The sequence below is a fragment of the Coptis chinensis genome, chromosome 7, assembly GCF_015680905.1.
Source record: "Coptis chinensis isolate HL-2020 chromosome 7, ASM1568090v1, whole genome shotgun sequence".
In the NCBI taxonomy this organism is placed as follows: domain Eukaryota; kingdom Viridiplantae; phylum Streptophyta; class Magnoliopsida; order Ranunculales; family Ranunculaceae; genus Coptis; species Coptis chinensis.
The window spans coordinates 95,909,790-95,924,893 of record NC_141462.1 but is presented as its reverse complement, the minus strand read 5'-3'; the positions used below and the strand labels follow the sequence as shown (position 1 = coordinate 95,924,893).

At 40.9% G+C, this 15,104-nt stretch overlaps 2 protein-coding genes, 1 long non-coding RNA gene and 1 pseudogene across 3 annotated transcripts; 3 read left to right on the top strand and 1 right to left on the bottom strand.

The window, feature by feature from the left end:
* The first annotated feature begins 234 nt into the window (after nucleotides 1-234).
* Nucleotides 235-2,048, top strand: LOC147490269 (pentatricopeptide repeat-containing protein At2g37320 pseudogene; annotated as a pseudogene).
* A 311-nt stretch (nucleotides 2,049-2,359) lies between these two features.
* Nucleotides 2,360-5,347, top strand: LOC147490268 (pentatricopeptide repeat-containing protein At2g37320-like). The gene is made up of 3 exons (XM_086571885.1): nucleotides 2,360-2,590; nucleotides 3,160-3,285; nucleotides 3,409-5,347. The coding sequence occupies exons 1-3, from the start codon at nucleotides 2,452-2,454 to the stop codon at nucleotides 3,495-3,497; spliced, it is 354 nt and encodes a 117-aa protein (XP_086428011.1). The 5' UTR covers nucleotides 2,360-2,451; the 3' UTR covers nucleotides 3,498-5,347.
* Nucleotides 5,348-11,053: 5,706 nt separating this feature from the next.
* Nucleotides 11,054-11,854, bottom strand: LOC147490267 (uncharacterized). Its single transcript, XR_015201315.1, has 2 exons — nucleotides 11,600-11,854; nucleotides 11,054-11,472 (listed from the first exon to the last, which is right to left on the bottom strand). It is a non-coding gene; the product is annotated as an uncharacterized LOC147490267 (long non-coding RNA).
* A 1,131-nt stretch (nucleotides 11,855-12,985) lies between these two features.
* LOC147490266 (uncharacterized) lies at nucleotides 12,986-13,621 on the top strand. The gene has a single exon (XM_086574837.1). The coding sequence runs from the start codon at nucleotides 12,986-12,988 to the stop codon at nucleotides 13,619-13,621; it is 636 nt and encodes a 211-aa protein (XP_086430963.1).
* The last annotated feature ends 1,483 nt before the right edge of the window (nucleotides 13,622-15,104 follow it).

Sequence of the window (15,104 nt, the reverse complement as noted above, 5' to 3'; positions counted from 1 at the left end):
GCTGAGTTGCATGCTCAGAAGGACCAAGAAAGGAAAACACTCATTGACATCAGGAGCACAGATGACACAACCACCTACAGCATTGAGAAAAGCGTGAATGAGTACAGGGACAAGATCCCTGCTGAAGTTGCAACTGAAATTGAAACTGCAGTTTCAGACCTCAGGAAGGCTATGGCGGGTGACAACGCTGATTAGATTAAGGCAAAACTTGATGCTGCCAATAAGGCTGTATCCATGATTGGGCAGCATATGTCAGGAGTTTCAGGTGGATCTGGGTCAGGAGGTCCATCTCAAGGTGGTGATCAACCACCAGAAGCAGAGTATGAAGAAGTAAAGAAGTAACTTTATATACATACTTAGGTTTTCTCAGTAAGTTCATCATAACAGCTTCAGATCTTGTTGAATCATCAAAACTTATTGTCATTAGCAGTTCCACAGTGTATTACTGTATTATGGGCCGTCTGGTTTTTTCTTCAATGTATAAAAGTCTCTTTTTTTCCACAGTACATGTTTTTTTGCTAAAGGTGCGCGTGTGTGTATCAGTGTGGTCAGATTAGTTTAGGACTTAAGGTGACAATTTTATCTTCCCTGTTGCCCCGCGATTGCTAGATGAGCTTTGAGTCTGAGCGTATTGAAGATGTCAATTTCCTTTACTCAAGTTCTTTGAGTACTAGATTTCATAACACCCAACAACAACAACAAATGTACCCAACAACCTCAAAACCATCTACGACTCATACAGTCATGCATGCAAAATTACAACAACCAACACACTTAGATACAACACCTTGTATGTTTGATAAAATGTATGAGAGAAATAATGTTTGTTGGGGTACTTTGTTTATTCAAATGCATAGACAAGGAATGAGTGCTGACGCCTTGAGTACCCTTTAGGTGTGCGTTGAGTTCGATCGATGTTTAGAACAGGGAGTGCAGCTTCATTGTTTAGCAATGAAGAGTGGGTTTTATGTGTATGTGTATGTTGGGAGTTCTTTGACTAGTTTTATATGGAAAATGTGGTCATTTGAATGAGGCTTATCGGGTTTTTGAAGAAATTCCTGTGAAGAATGTGGTGTCTTGGACTTCTATAATAGCGGGTTTTATTGCCAGAATTGGGATGTTGATATGTGTTTGATGCTTTACTATAGAATGAGATGTTCAAGTCAAAACCTAATGATTTTACTTTACTAGTTTACTTGGTGTTTGTGCGGGAAGTGGCTCTTTAGGCCAAGGGAGGAGTGCTCATTGTCAAACAATTCAGATGGGTTTTGAATCTTATATCCATATTGGTAATGCACTTATTTCTATGTATTCTAAATGTGGAAACGTGGATGAAGCTTTTTTTGTATTTTTGAATGTATGCGAAAAAGGGATTTGGTATCATGGAATTCAATGATTGCTGGATATGCTCAATATGGTCTTGCTGAGGAAGCTATAGAATTGCTTAATGAAATGAAGGAACTGAAAATTAATCCCGATGCCATTACTTTTCTTGGTGTGCTCTCGTCATGTTGTCATGCTGGTCTTGTAGAATATGGTCATTATCTGTTTCAATTCAATGGTTCAGTATGGAGTAGAGCCAGATTTAGACCACTACTCATGTATTGTTGATCTGCTAGGCCGAGCTGGGATGGTGAAAAGAAGCTAAAGAGTTCATTAACAAGATGCCCATTTGTCCTAATGCAGTTATTTGGGGTTCACTACTTTCATCTTGCAGGCTTCATGGGGAAGTTCTTATTGGAATTGAGGCTGCAGAGAATAGGCTATTATTGGTTCCAAGTTGCACTGCAACCCATGTGCAGCTAGTGAAATTGTATGCCAATGCAGGTCGCTGGGAGCAGGTAGCAAGAGTTAGGAAGCTTATGAATGATAGGGGCCTAAAGACTTATCCTGGGTGTAGTTGGATTGAGATCAAGAATGAAGTTTACAAGTTTAGAGCGGAAGACAGGTCAAATGCTAGAGTGGACGAAATCCTGGCAGTGGTTGATAGTTTAATAGACAACATGAGGCGTTTTAGTCATGTGCGGAAGTACATGAAGAAGGTTTAGACCAATAATAAAATCGTTGCAAATCATGCTGGCTTAATGATGGTATGTTTATTGTTTTGTACAATGCAGACATAAAGTTCACCGATAAATTCATAGGCTAGAACCAAAACTGAGGCTGTTTTAATGTTTTATACCATATGTTCTTCCCGGTTCTGTTCATAATTCAGATTTTGATTTGGCGCATTGAGCTTGAACGCTGTCTTACACGGGTTGTGTCATTCTTTATAGTTCCTTTACGTTGGTTCCACCATGAAGTTGAGTTCATAGCCACGTATAATATCTTTTGTAAGGGCTTAAAGCGCCCGGTCTTGTATTTGCTGCTGTTGGGATTAGAAAGCTTGCAAAGAGTTTTTTCCAATTTCGTTCAAAGAGTTTTGATGTTCTTGCAAATGCTTGTCTTTACATGTGTCGGGATCTGAAGGAGGTTTCTCAAACGAGGAGATTCATGAGGAGTCTCCCAATAAGAGGGCAAAGGGTTTGGGGTTTTTCACAGAGGGAGAGTTATTTAGTAAAGAAGAATCCTAATAGCACTAAGCTCACAGGTTTGTCTCTTAATCTCTGCTTGTTTTCTTCTTGGTTGATATTTTAATTAATTGTTGTGTGCAGTACTCAAACTTGTTTTTGGCGTGTGTGCATAATTATCATAACCATCATTGATCCAGGGAAATTAGGAGGCAGACAAAAGAGCTACCTAGACATGCAATTTACAAGTTTGATTACCTACAAAGTGTCTGGGATGCTAATTGCAGGGCACTACTTCAGATTGTTTGTAATTGTTAGAAGTATACTTTTCATATAATCTATTCCTTGGAACATTATAGATTAGCAAGGTTGATTCTACAATTTAAGAGGTTTTTAGTTTTACTAATGTTTATATTGAGTGTTATATTAGTATGCATTCATCCTACTACAAATGTTTACTTACTCATAGATTCATATATTTATTTTCCTTCTATATGGTTCATTTTGTTTTAGGTTCAATTGGTTAGCGAAAAACAATAATAAAATAGAATAGGAATAAATGGTTACTTTGACATGCTATCATAATATTTTGTATCCATGATGCAATTGTGTTGTCCCAACATGTGAATGAATTTCCAATTATCTTCAGAAACTCAATATGGAGTGGAGCCAGAGTTAGATCACAACCCATGTATTGTCGATCTGATAAGCCGAGCTGGGTTGGTGAAAGAAGCTAAAGAGCTCATTAATGAGATGCCCGTTTGTCCAAATGCAGGTATTTGGGGTTCACTACTGTCATCTTGCAGGCTTCATGGTTTCATATCAGAGAACCGATTATTATAGGTTCCAGGTTACGCTGTGACCCATGTGCAGCTAGTGAATTTGTATGCCTGTGCAGGTCGCTGGGAGTGGGTAGCAAGAGTGAGGAAGCTAATGAAGGATAGAGGACTAAAGACTTATCCTGGGTGTAGTTGGATTGGGATCTAGAATGAAGGTTACATGATTAATAGACAACACATGACATTTTGCTTATATGCCAAAAGTACACGAAGAGGATGTTTTGTTTTTCGGACAATTTGGTAATGGAAGTTCTGCTGATGAAGTTAGAACTACGACTTATTATTATTATTTTATTGTTTGTTACACTTTTGTTCTATCTGGTTTTCTTCGATGGTTCAGATATGAAAATTGTGATGCTTAAACCAACATGGTTGGCCCTGAATATTACATTCTTACTAAACGTGTTCCTCATTTTGGATGAATGTTAGATTTGTTACCCTTCACAGGTGGAAGAACGGGTTTGATTGTGTAAAAATGTGGTGCTCTCCTCATTAGAACGCAAGCTTGATCATGATTTGGGTATTGCTTTCCTTTACTTATCTGCAGGTCTTGTGGTTCGCCTTTACAGAGACAGAATGGGTTGCAGAAAAAGAGCTCAATTAACATGTGAATTGTTCAGAAATGGGGACCCTGAAGGTTTTCTCCAGTGATGCTTTCGCTGAATAAGTTCACGAAGAACCAAGTTTTGCTCTAGCTGGAACTGCTTTTCGGTGTGAAAAATCATAGCCCATGTTACTCCTGGAAATGGTCTTTTGTTTTTCAAGTACTTGAGTCACAAGCAACATATTGAGTAACATGAAACCAAAAAGTGAGAACTCATTGTAAAGTAAACCAATTGTACAAATGATTGATCTCATTTGACAATGTACACTCTAATTTTAGCTTAAAAGCTAAAGTTTTATGTTAAATTTAAAGAACAGGGATAGGAAGTACGAAAAAGCGAATGAATACATGGCTCTCAGAAGCGGGCAAGAAGCTTCACCTTGATCTGTGAATGGTTGGCACCTCTTATTTTGTCGAAGTGACCTGTGACCTCTTTGGAGTCGATCCTCGGAAAGAAAGAGGATGTAATCCTGCGGTTCCTGCCATTGGTCTACTTCATGAGCAAGTAACCAATCTTACTTGTGCAAAGCCCGACTTCAAAGTTGCCGTATCTCTTTTGATAATATACCGAGGGTCTCAAGTCATTTACACTTCTGTGTGCATTTCAACCGTGCAAGGAAATATGTGGCACATCACTAATGTGGATGCAACTTTTATTAAGAGAAGAACCTCATGTATGTTTGTTGTGGTTGTCACTGATCGCAATGGAGCCAGAGTTGCATTACATTCAACGTTTATTAATCTGCATATATCCAATGTTAAGAGTAAAATTTGGGAACCCCTAGATACTTCTGTTGGGGTGACACATTTATCTGATGATACGGAGCGTGAGAGTCTGAGAATCAAGCATTTTCACAACTTACTGTTGGGGATTATACCAATACCAATCGGTTCCCCTACTACACAGATAACTTGTATGAACACACTTCAACTCCAGATGAATTCTAAATATCACAAACTACCTATACTAACATGCCCAACTCGCTAAACAACTATCAACAACAAATAATAATGTAAAGCAGTAAAAGCAAACCACAACACAAAGATTTACCGTGGTTCGGCCAATGATGCCTACTTCTACAAGAGCCAGTTCTTATTAAAGTGGGAAGGAAGATTACAATCTCTCCTTTTCAGTCTCTCACCTTACTAGATCACTCTTATCTCTTTACAGGGTTGTATCTCTGTAAAGGTTATCTCTCAATCTTGATAGCTTTCAAGATTGGTTTTCTCTCTTTGTTTTTGTCTGGTTCTCAGTCTTAGTCTTCTTTTCGGTTTTCCAAAACCTTGATTTTGGTTTTATCTCCAAAAACCAAATTTCGCGGTTACTGTAGCGAAGCCCACGAAAATTAGACCAGGGCGCGGGTGCTCCCCCTTTGAGTGCGGGTCGCGCCCAAACACTGGAGAGCCCTGAGCCTTGTGCCTCTTTCCGGCGGGCGGCTTGAAACATGGAACCACGAGTGCGGGTCGCCCCCCGCGGCGGCGAGTTCTTCGGCCAAATCTGAAACCGAATTTGCTCCGTTTCTCTCCAGCTCTGTTTCTCTCCTCATGTGAGGGATAACTCACAATCTCCCCTCGAACGGTGGGGGATACCTCCCATGCAATTGCCAAATCAGCGGAGGAGTGCGCTACCATTCGCGGTAGCGGCAAATATCAAACTTACATTTCGGTAAGATTTTGGTCATCATATCCGACCCGTTCTTGTCGGTATGGATCTTCTCGATACACAAATACTTGTCTTCGAAAGTACTTCTCTAATCGATGATAACGCATGTGTATGTGCTTGGATCTAGAATGAAAACTTCAGATTCTTGCTCAAGTGGATGGCGCCTCGACCGTCACATAGAACTACAAACCTGTTTACGCTTTAGCCCTAGTTAGGTCGAATAACCTCTTCATCCATAGCATCTCTTTGCAACACTTTCGATTGGTCGCAATATACTAAACTACGTAGTGGAGAGGGCAACACACTTTTGCAACTTAGATTGCCAAGAAACTGCTCCCCGCAAAAGTAACCGGATAACCGGAGGTGGACTTCATCGAAATCAACATCACCGCCATGTTGCGCATCGATGTAGCCTTCAAGTAAGGGCTTACTTCTACCAAAGCACAAACACGATTTGGAAGTGCCTTTGAGATATCTCAATATCCACTTAACACCTTCCCAATGCTCTTTACCCGGATTTGACAGAAATCTGCTTACAACCCCAACGGCGAAAGCAATATCCGGTCTAGTACACACCATGGCATACATCAAGCTGCCCACTGGCCATCTGACTCTGCTTATGCTCACCCTTAGGACACATCTCTTTGGTCATGCGAACGGGCCACCACCAGCCGGACAACCGACCGGGTTTCGCGATCCATGTTGAATCTCTTCAACACGCTTCCGATGTAGCTTTCTTAAAGAAAGCCACAACTTCCACTCTCTCCACGAAAGTGATCCGCGTCCCAAGTATCGCTTTTTTTGACCCAAATCCTTTATCTCAAAGGACTTACTCAAGTCTTTCTTCAAATTGGATATTTTGTTGATGTTTGGGCCAACTATCAACATATCATCCACATACAATGATAGCCAATGAAATCCCCATCCGGAAATCTCTCGAACAAACGCGACAATGATCGGAAGCGGACTTCTTGTATCCTTGCTTCGCCATAAAGGAGTCAAACTTTATGTACCCAATCGTCGTCGGTGCTTGCTTCAACCCATACAAGCTCTTTTTATCGGCTTGCATACTAGGTGCTCTTTTGCCTTTGACCTCAAACCCCTCCGGGTTTGGTCCATGTAGACATCTTCTTTAAGGTCTCCATGAAGAAAAGATGTCTTAACATCTAGCTGCTTTCAACCTCTAGGTTCATACTTGCGGCCATACCCAATACCACCCGGATAGAAGTCATCTTCACTACTGGAGAGAAAAATCTCATCAAATTCAATTCCTTTCCTTTGACCGAATCCCTTCACAACAAAGGCGAGCTTTGTGCCTTGGGTGAGGATTTTTCTCCTCATGCTTGACTTTGTATATCCACTTATTCTTGAGAACTTTTCTCCCCGGGTTTCTCGACTAACTCATAAGTGTGATTCTTATGCAAATAATCCATCTCGTCATGCATGGCCTTGAACCACTTTTCTTTGTCGTACCTTCAAGGTGTGCCTCTTGATAGTACATAGGTTCTCAACCATCCGATAGTAACGCGTGCGTTATGTGGTGGATACACGGAAGCTAGTCTCTCATCCGGACCTCCTTGCCCCATCTAATGCCTCGGGGAGGATGCACTTCGCTTGCTCGGGTGGTGGTTCATACATCTCATCTCGCATCTTCTATACCAATAGGTTCTATCCCATCATGAGCAATAGGATTCTCATCATAAGCTTCAAACTCATGGTTCTCTGCATTCTCAATGCATACGCGCGTTCCACGGTAGAACAACTTCTGGTTCTAAATCAACAAGATCATTAGTGAAAGCCTGTAGCTTCTCACCCTCCTCAAAGTCTGCTATGGTTTGGTCTTCCAGGAACACAACATCTCGACTTCGGATTACTTTCTTGGTAATCGGATCATAGAGTTTGTAACCAAACTTTTCATCTCCATAACCCGTAAAAATGCGCTTGGCTTTGTCATCAAGCTTGGATCTCTCATCCTTCGGAATATGCACAAATGCCCCCGCACCCAAATACCCTCAAGTATCCATAATCAATATCTCTGCGACCATACTCTCTCGGATAATCACTATTCGAGAGGTTTTGTTGGCGACGAGGTTGATTACATGCACGGTATGACGCATTGCTTCTACCCAAGAGCTTCTAGGTAGCTTAGAGTGAGATAGCATGCATCTCATCCTCTACAATGGTGCGGTTCATTCTCTCTGCTATTCCATTCTTCGCGGTGTCTTGGGAACGGTGCGCTCATGGCCGAATCCATGACTCGGCAATACTCTTCAAATGGCCCAATGTACTCACCCCCATTATCCGAAATGAATACACTTTAACAACTTCCAGTCTCTCTTTCCACCATCTTTGGAATTTCTCAAACACGCCAAGTACTTCATCCTTGGTATTCAGACTATAGGCCCATATCTTTCTTGGCGCATCATCAATGAATGTCAAAAATCTGAAACTCCGGTGGGACTTCACTCTCATAGGACCACATAAGTCTCCAGGCATTATAGTTCAAGGGCGGTTGTCGCTTTCGTGAGACGGAATCTTTGGAAAGACACCCGTGTTGCTTTCCTACCAAACGATGAATACCGCGTATCTATATGTGTACCTTTAATGTCTGGCACGACCTTTTTTGCTTAGCAAGAACTTCCATCCCTTTTATGCCCATGTGACCGCGGTCTCTTGTGCCACAGGTTCAGGATAAAGCTTCTTCTTCTACCGTGCGTTCGCTTACGCTTTACACAAACTAGCACGTTTTTGTAAATAGAGCAAATTTTCTTTCCTCCGGCTCTTCTGAATGGAACCTGCCGCTTTCGGTTCCATACCCGTTACCAAACGAGTTTACAAAGCCATCATCATCTAATTTCCTAGCGAAATTAAACTTAGCGAATGTCGGGGGACATGTCTTACATCCTTGAGTGTCAAGGTGTAGCCGACATTGGTTTCTACATGAACATCTCCATGCCTATAATCTTGAGGGCGCCAGCATTACCCCATCCTTACTTCACCATATTCACCACGGTGTAGGTAGTGAAGAATCCCTGTCGCGGTGTGGCGTGATAGGATGCTCCTGTATCTATCACCCACTCTCAGTATCGACATGAGGTACTAAGGCGGCCACACCACAATCGACCGCAATTCCCACTAGGTCGATTGACTAGTGCGGTAGTATCTCTGCTGTGTTTCCGGCTCCTTTTGCACCATGTCTTCATGTACCGCGGTTATTCTTCTCATCCCTCTTTAGTGTTCTGCACTCATATCCGAAGTGGCCTTTGGTGGCACAATAGTAACATTGCCTCTCGCCTTAGGGTTCTAAGCTTCACCCCTAGATTTATACATCATCACCTCTAGAGCGAGATGGTTTTCTGTTTCGACCTCTCCCCTGCTTCTCTGTGAAAAGGACCTCTGAGTGAGAGGACCTGCTTCTTGCACTCCTTCTAGTCTCTTCATTCAACAAAGACATGGTAGCCATCTCCATGGTAACAATTCCATCCTTGGCTGCTCCATGTAGAGAAACTGCTAATGTCTCCCAACTTTCGGGTAGAGAGCCTAATAGAAACAAAGCCTCAACTTCGTCTCCCAAATTAATCTTCATCAAATGCATTTGATTGATGATATTCTGTACTTCGTTAAGATGCTCAAACATTGAAGAACCTTTTTGGTACTTCGTGTCTGCAAACTTCTTAACGATCAGCACTTTGTTTCCACCCGACTTCCTCTCATAAAGGTCTTCGAAGTTTCTTCCCGCAATTTGAAGGGTCTCTCTTAGGACACATGGTGAAAGACAATCGTCAATCCACTGTCGAATGTATCCAATCACTTTTCTGTCACGCTTTTTCCACTCAGCCTCATCAGTCTTTTCTGGTTTTACTCTCTCATTCTCAATGGGAAGTGCCAAGTCCTTGCAGTATAGCAAGTCTTCCATCTTGGCTTTCCAGATGGTGTAGTTCTTCCTATTCAGACTCATCATGCGAGTCTTCCCGGAATGGTCCATCTCTACAAGTTATTTAACTCAAATCTTCTCTCAGGAGTTTTGTCAAACACCTTCCAACCAAGATTTGGATAACACCCTAGGCTATTCCAACCTGGCTCTGATACCACTTGTTGGGGATTATACCAATACCAATCGGTTCCCCCACTACACAGATAACTTGTATGAACACACTTCAACTCCAGATGAATTCTAAATATCACAAACTACCTATACTAACATGCCCAACTCGCTAAACAACTATCAACAACAAATAATAATGTAAAGCAGTAAAAGCAAACCACAACACAAAGATTTACCGTGGTTCGGCCAATGATGCCTACTTCCACAAGAGCCAGTTCTTATTAAAGTGGGAAGGAAGATTACAATCTCTCCTTTTCAGTCTCTCACCTTATTAGATCACTCTTATCTCTTTACAGGGTTGTATCTCTGTAAAGGTTATCTCTCAATCTTGATAGCTTTCAAGATTGGTTTCCCTCTTTGTTTTTTGTCTGGTTCTCAGTCTTAGTCTTCTTTTCGGTTTTCCAAAACCTTGATTTTGGTTTTATCTCCAAAAACCAAATTTCGCGGTTACTGTAGCGAAGCCCACGAAAATTAGACCAGGGCGCGGGTGCTCCCCTTTTGGCGTGGAGTCGGCAAAACATCGGAACCCCCCGGTGTCTTCCGAGGCCTTGGGCCTTCCTCGACAAATCGAAACCAATTTGCTCCGTTTCTCTCCAGCTCTGTTTCTCTCCTCATGTGAGGGATAACTCCAACACTTACAACTTCTTTTTGTCGAACAATTCTCTAACAGGGTTTCATCTTCAAAACGTGATAACATACGGGGTGGTCTTCTAGTAGTACTGGCTGTAATTAAATAGAGCATTACAACTTCGAAAAAGCTTTACATTATTTACCGTAGATAAAGAATATTTATGAGTACTGGCTATAATTAAACAGAGCGAACTTCGAAAAAGCTTTACATTATTTACCGTAGATAAAGAATATTTATGACATAAATAATGATTGCACCCAGAAGAAAGAGGCATTTGCTCTTGGACGCGACTGATTGTGGATCGATATCAACGAGAATTGACTTCGAGATTTGGTTAGTTTTTGAAAATATAACCAGGTTTTGAGTTGTGAAGAGAGGTTAGGGGCGGCATTCGAATGCTTTCTACAATGGTCCATCAAGTCAGGAACATCTGTAGACATGGAGTCATGGACGCATAACAAGTACAAAAAAGTTTCACGGACTAGGACATCTTATTAAACTTGGGGAGATAATGGACTTGCTTAGTTGCTAGGAGAGAGAGGTATAAAAAGTGATCTAGAGGTGTGTCCCTGCCACTCGGTGCTTTGATATATGTAAAAGAGAGTTCATAAGTTCATTAGTCCGGTCCGTCCATCCCATTTTGATTTTGATTTTGATTTCAATGTGTTCTTGTTGTTATACAGTTCACCGACAAAAATGGATTGATCATGTAAAATTGTAAACTCTTTTAAGGACGCAGGTGTTGGAGTTGAACATCAACACCTTCGCTGCTATATGTGGTAGCAAGGCTACTTGCAAAAGGGAAAATTTCTCTCGTGTACAATAACATCCCATCCGTTCAAAGGAGTATACAACATTGTTGAAATCACCAACAACACTACATGGACCACTAATACTTCAAACATAGAACATAAGTCCGACAGTTTAATTCTATCATTCTCTCGTTGCTAGCATAAACTATATTGACATGAAACCCTTTTGGAGTTTTGCAACGAGGTTACTGGAAGCATGTGCGGAGCACACTACAGATAATATGCCATAATCAAAATCCGCATGAACATCACTTATACTAGCCCTTTGAATGCTTTCAAACTTTCCATTCTGATCTCTGTTTCAAGCACTGGGAAAAAATATTTGAACTATTCAGTTAAATATGTTCAAGATGCAACGCAGCAAGTATAGTACGAATAACAGCAACACAATAAATTTAGCAATCAATGAAGTCTAATAGCAACAACAGAGATCACCTCGTCTAAAAATCACTCAAAGCAGGCCATCCAATGCAGACAATTTCATACACTAGGCAATGAATATCTTTTTGTTACACCAATGAAATGTATAAAGCATTCTGCTCCCATCTACTAAATGCTAAATGCTTCATTGCACAATATTACAGCAATAGAGGTAGGAACAAATATGGTTCCTTGTGAGTCACAACTACTCTTCTCGCCACTCGCGATTGCATTCGTCATTGCAGCACCTGTAAAAGCGTGACATGGGTTCATCTGGCTTTGACCGAAGTCCGAAAACTCAATAAAGTAGGCTTCGATGGAGTTCGCGATGCAGGCGTTCTTGAATTTTTTGCGGTCTTCATTTCGTCTTTGCTATTGAAGATGGGCTCAATAGTTTTCTTTACAAGGGGTTGTCTACGCTTTATTTTATTTTCTATCTACGCAAATGTATGGACAGGTTGGCAGAATAACCTAAGCTTTCGGCCCGAGGTTTTGTGCATCGAACGCAACATGTTCCCACACGTTGGACAGAACTCCATTGCAGCAATATATGCTTCTTTGAAACTTGTGGAAACTGCATGCAGCAAAGCTAAGTATTATTGATATTGATATTGATATTGATATTAAAAGTGTTATTACATTCATGCATGCAACGACGACGATGACGACAACAACAACAACAACAACAACAACAACAACAACAACAACAACAACAACAACAACAACAACAACAACAAGTCAAAAACAACAACAATAACACATGACGAGAGAGGGTCCAACGGTCCAACTCCAACCGTCACTTGTACTGAACAAATCATATTGACAGTAATTGTGATATTTAAAAAATATGAATAGGCCCTCATTATATCCAACCTGAACAAATGATTTGTGGTATGATGATATCTCCAGTACACAGAAATAGAGATCATTCACAAAAATCAGAAGTGGAATAAAAAGATATAAACAATAAAAAATAGAACACAACTAAACATTTAAAATCATCAGATAACTAAACAACTATCAACCTTACCTTTATAACTTTCTCTCAAGATGGGTTTTAGTCTTTTAGACTAAGTTACGTTAGCATGGGATGGTATTAAGACTACAACTATCAATCATCTCACAACTATAATAAAAACAACTGACATTTATAGCTTTTGTGCACAACATATCTCCAATAATGTTAGCAAAGAAGACACCAAAGGGAGAGTTAAGGCTGCAGTAGAAACTTATGATAAAGCTGACTTTGTGAGAATCATGTGTCGTATTTGGTGTAGTGATAGTAAATGTTACGCCAAAAAATAAAAAGATTCGAAGGAACGGTTGGTCATTTGCCTATCTTTGAAATGAGAAGGTATGTAATTTGTTATACAAATCATATCGAGTTGGAATAAGATGATTATGACTGAGCGAGCTATGCCAATTACATCTATGCTAAATGGTATTCGAATGAACATTATGAGGCACTTTTATGACTATCGGGTCATGGCTTCGAAGCTGAAGACAAAGCTGACAAAATCAGCTGAGGATGTAATCATTTCCTCTCGTTATGTTAGTCGGTCGTTCACTACAATAAGGGTTAGTGAGTACGTATACTTGGTTACCAGCGTAGAGCGCACGGATACAGTTGACCTACTAAAAAAATGTTGTACATGTGGTTTTTTTCAACAAGTTGGTATTCCTTGTAGCCATGCAATGAAGGCCATTGATGATGGTCGGTTTTGTGTATATGACTTCTACCTGCCGTGCTACTCAAAGGAAACGATGATGGATACCTATCAAGAGAATTGGACACCGATGAAGGGCAAAGAACAGTGGCATTGTGGAAGTTACAACATCATGGTTCGTCCTCCCACAAATGAGGTAATGCCTGGCAGGCCCCAAAAGAAGAGGAAACGTTCTAAAGGGGAAGGTGTGTCAGTGCAAAGGAGAAGGTGCAGCCGTTGTGGTGCCCTTGGACACAACAGAGCAACCTACCCTAATGCGACAGATGATGCTGCTTGGATTGACTTTTCAGCTGGGGTGGGTTCCGGCTGATTTTACCAACGAAGATAACATTTGAGTTAACCATCAGCGATAAATATAAGTACTGTCAACAACTAATCTTGTAATGTTATTTGGATTTTCTTGGGCCTTTCAATGACTATGTAAGTTATTTGGGAATCAATGTAATGGTATTTTGTTGTTTATACTTGCAGGTGTTTTTTCTATTGAAGTTATTAATATGTAAGGTAGCAAAAAAAACAAATACTATAAAAAAATACTATAAAATTAAGGGTTAAAATTAACGCCACAATTGAAACACTTAGGATTGTAACTTGAAAATTAGAGACGTTATCTAGGGCCGTTATCTAAACAAACCACTGACTTCAAACCCCTACAAAATATTATGTTTGTCAAAACGGAGTACTACAAGATTAGACACATAAGTTCCAAAATAATAACAAACATCTTAAAATGAGAGCATTTCGATGTCCCCTAGTTCTTGTCTTCAACTATTTTCTCCTGTTGGTCAGCAGACCCATCTTCAGCATCCTTACCTTTGTTGTTTTTTGCATCCTGCAGCTATACTTAGCTTCTAGCTGTGTCGTCATGAGTCTCTTCATCTGGGTCAATGTTGAGTTGGTCCTCAGTAGCAGCTTCAGCATCCTCCTTGACTTGGTCACTTCCAGCTGCACTCTGTTGGCATTGGTTAGCCTCCACTTGGACCAACATACTTATTAGCAGGTTCAACATGGAGTTGGTCCTCAGTACCAGCTTCAGCATCCTCTTTGACTTGGTCACTTTCAGCTGCATCTGTTGCACTCTATTGGCATTGGTTAGCCTCCACTTGGACCAACTCATTAGCAAGTTCAACATCCTCATTCACTTGGTTACTTCCTGCTGCATCTGCTTCACTCTGTTGGCATTGCTCAGTCTTCACTTGGACCAACTCAGTAGCAGGTTCAACATCCTCCTTGAGTTGGTCACTTGCAGCTGCATCTGCTTCCTTTTGTTGGCATTGCTCCGTCTCCACTTGGTTCAGAGTAGCAGGTTCAACATCTTTGTCCACTTGCTCACTTCCAGCTTCAACATCCTTTATCTCAGTAGCTGCTTCAGCATCCTTGGGCTCTATGCCAATGTCAACTTGCTTCAGTACCTCTGTCCTAGTAGCTGCTACATCCTTGGACACATGCTTCAGTACCTCTGTCCCAGTAGCTGCTACATCCTTGGACACTTGGTTATCTACTTGCAGACTTTCTTCTATCAACCTCTGTTCAAATTCTTTTATCTTCTTAGCCACTTCATTTGGATTTAATCCACAGGATATAATGTCTATTCCAATCCTCAGCCGCATTCTAAATGGTTGCATGTCAATATTGTTTACCCTATCAGGAACACCTCTAAGAAGATTATCAATAAAGGCAAGGCAATATAACCCACAGCTGTTGGAATCTGGTTGTTGTGTGGCACTAACAAATTCATGAGCCCATGGTGTGTTCAAATCAACAGTAGAGCTTGGATCAACACACCTGAGCAC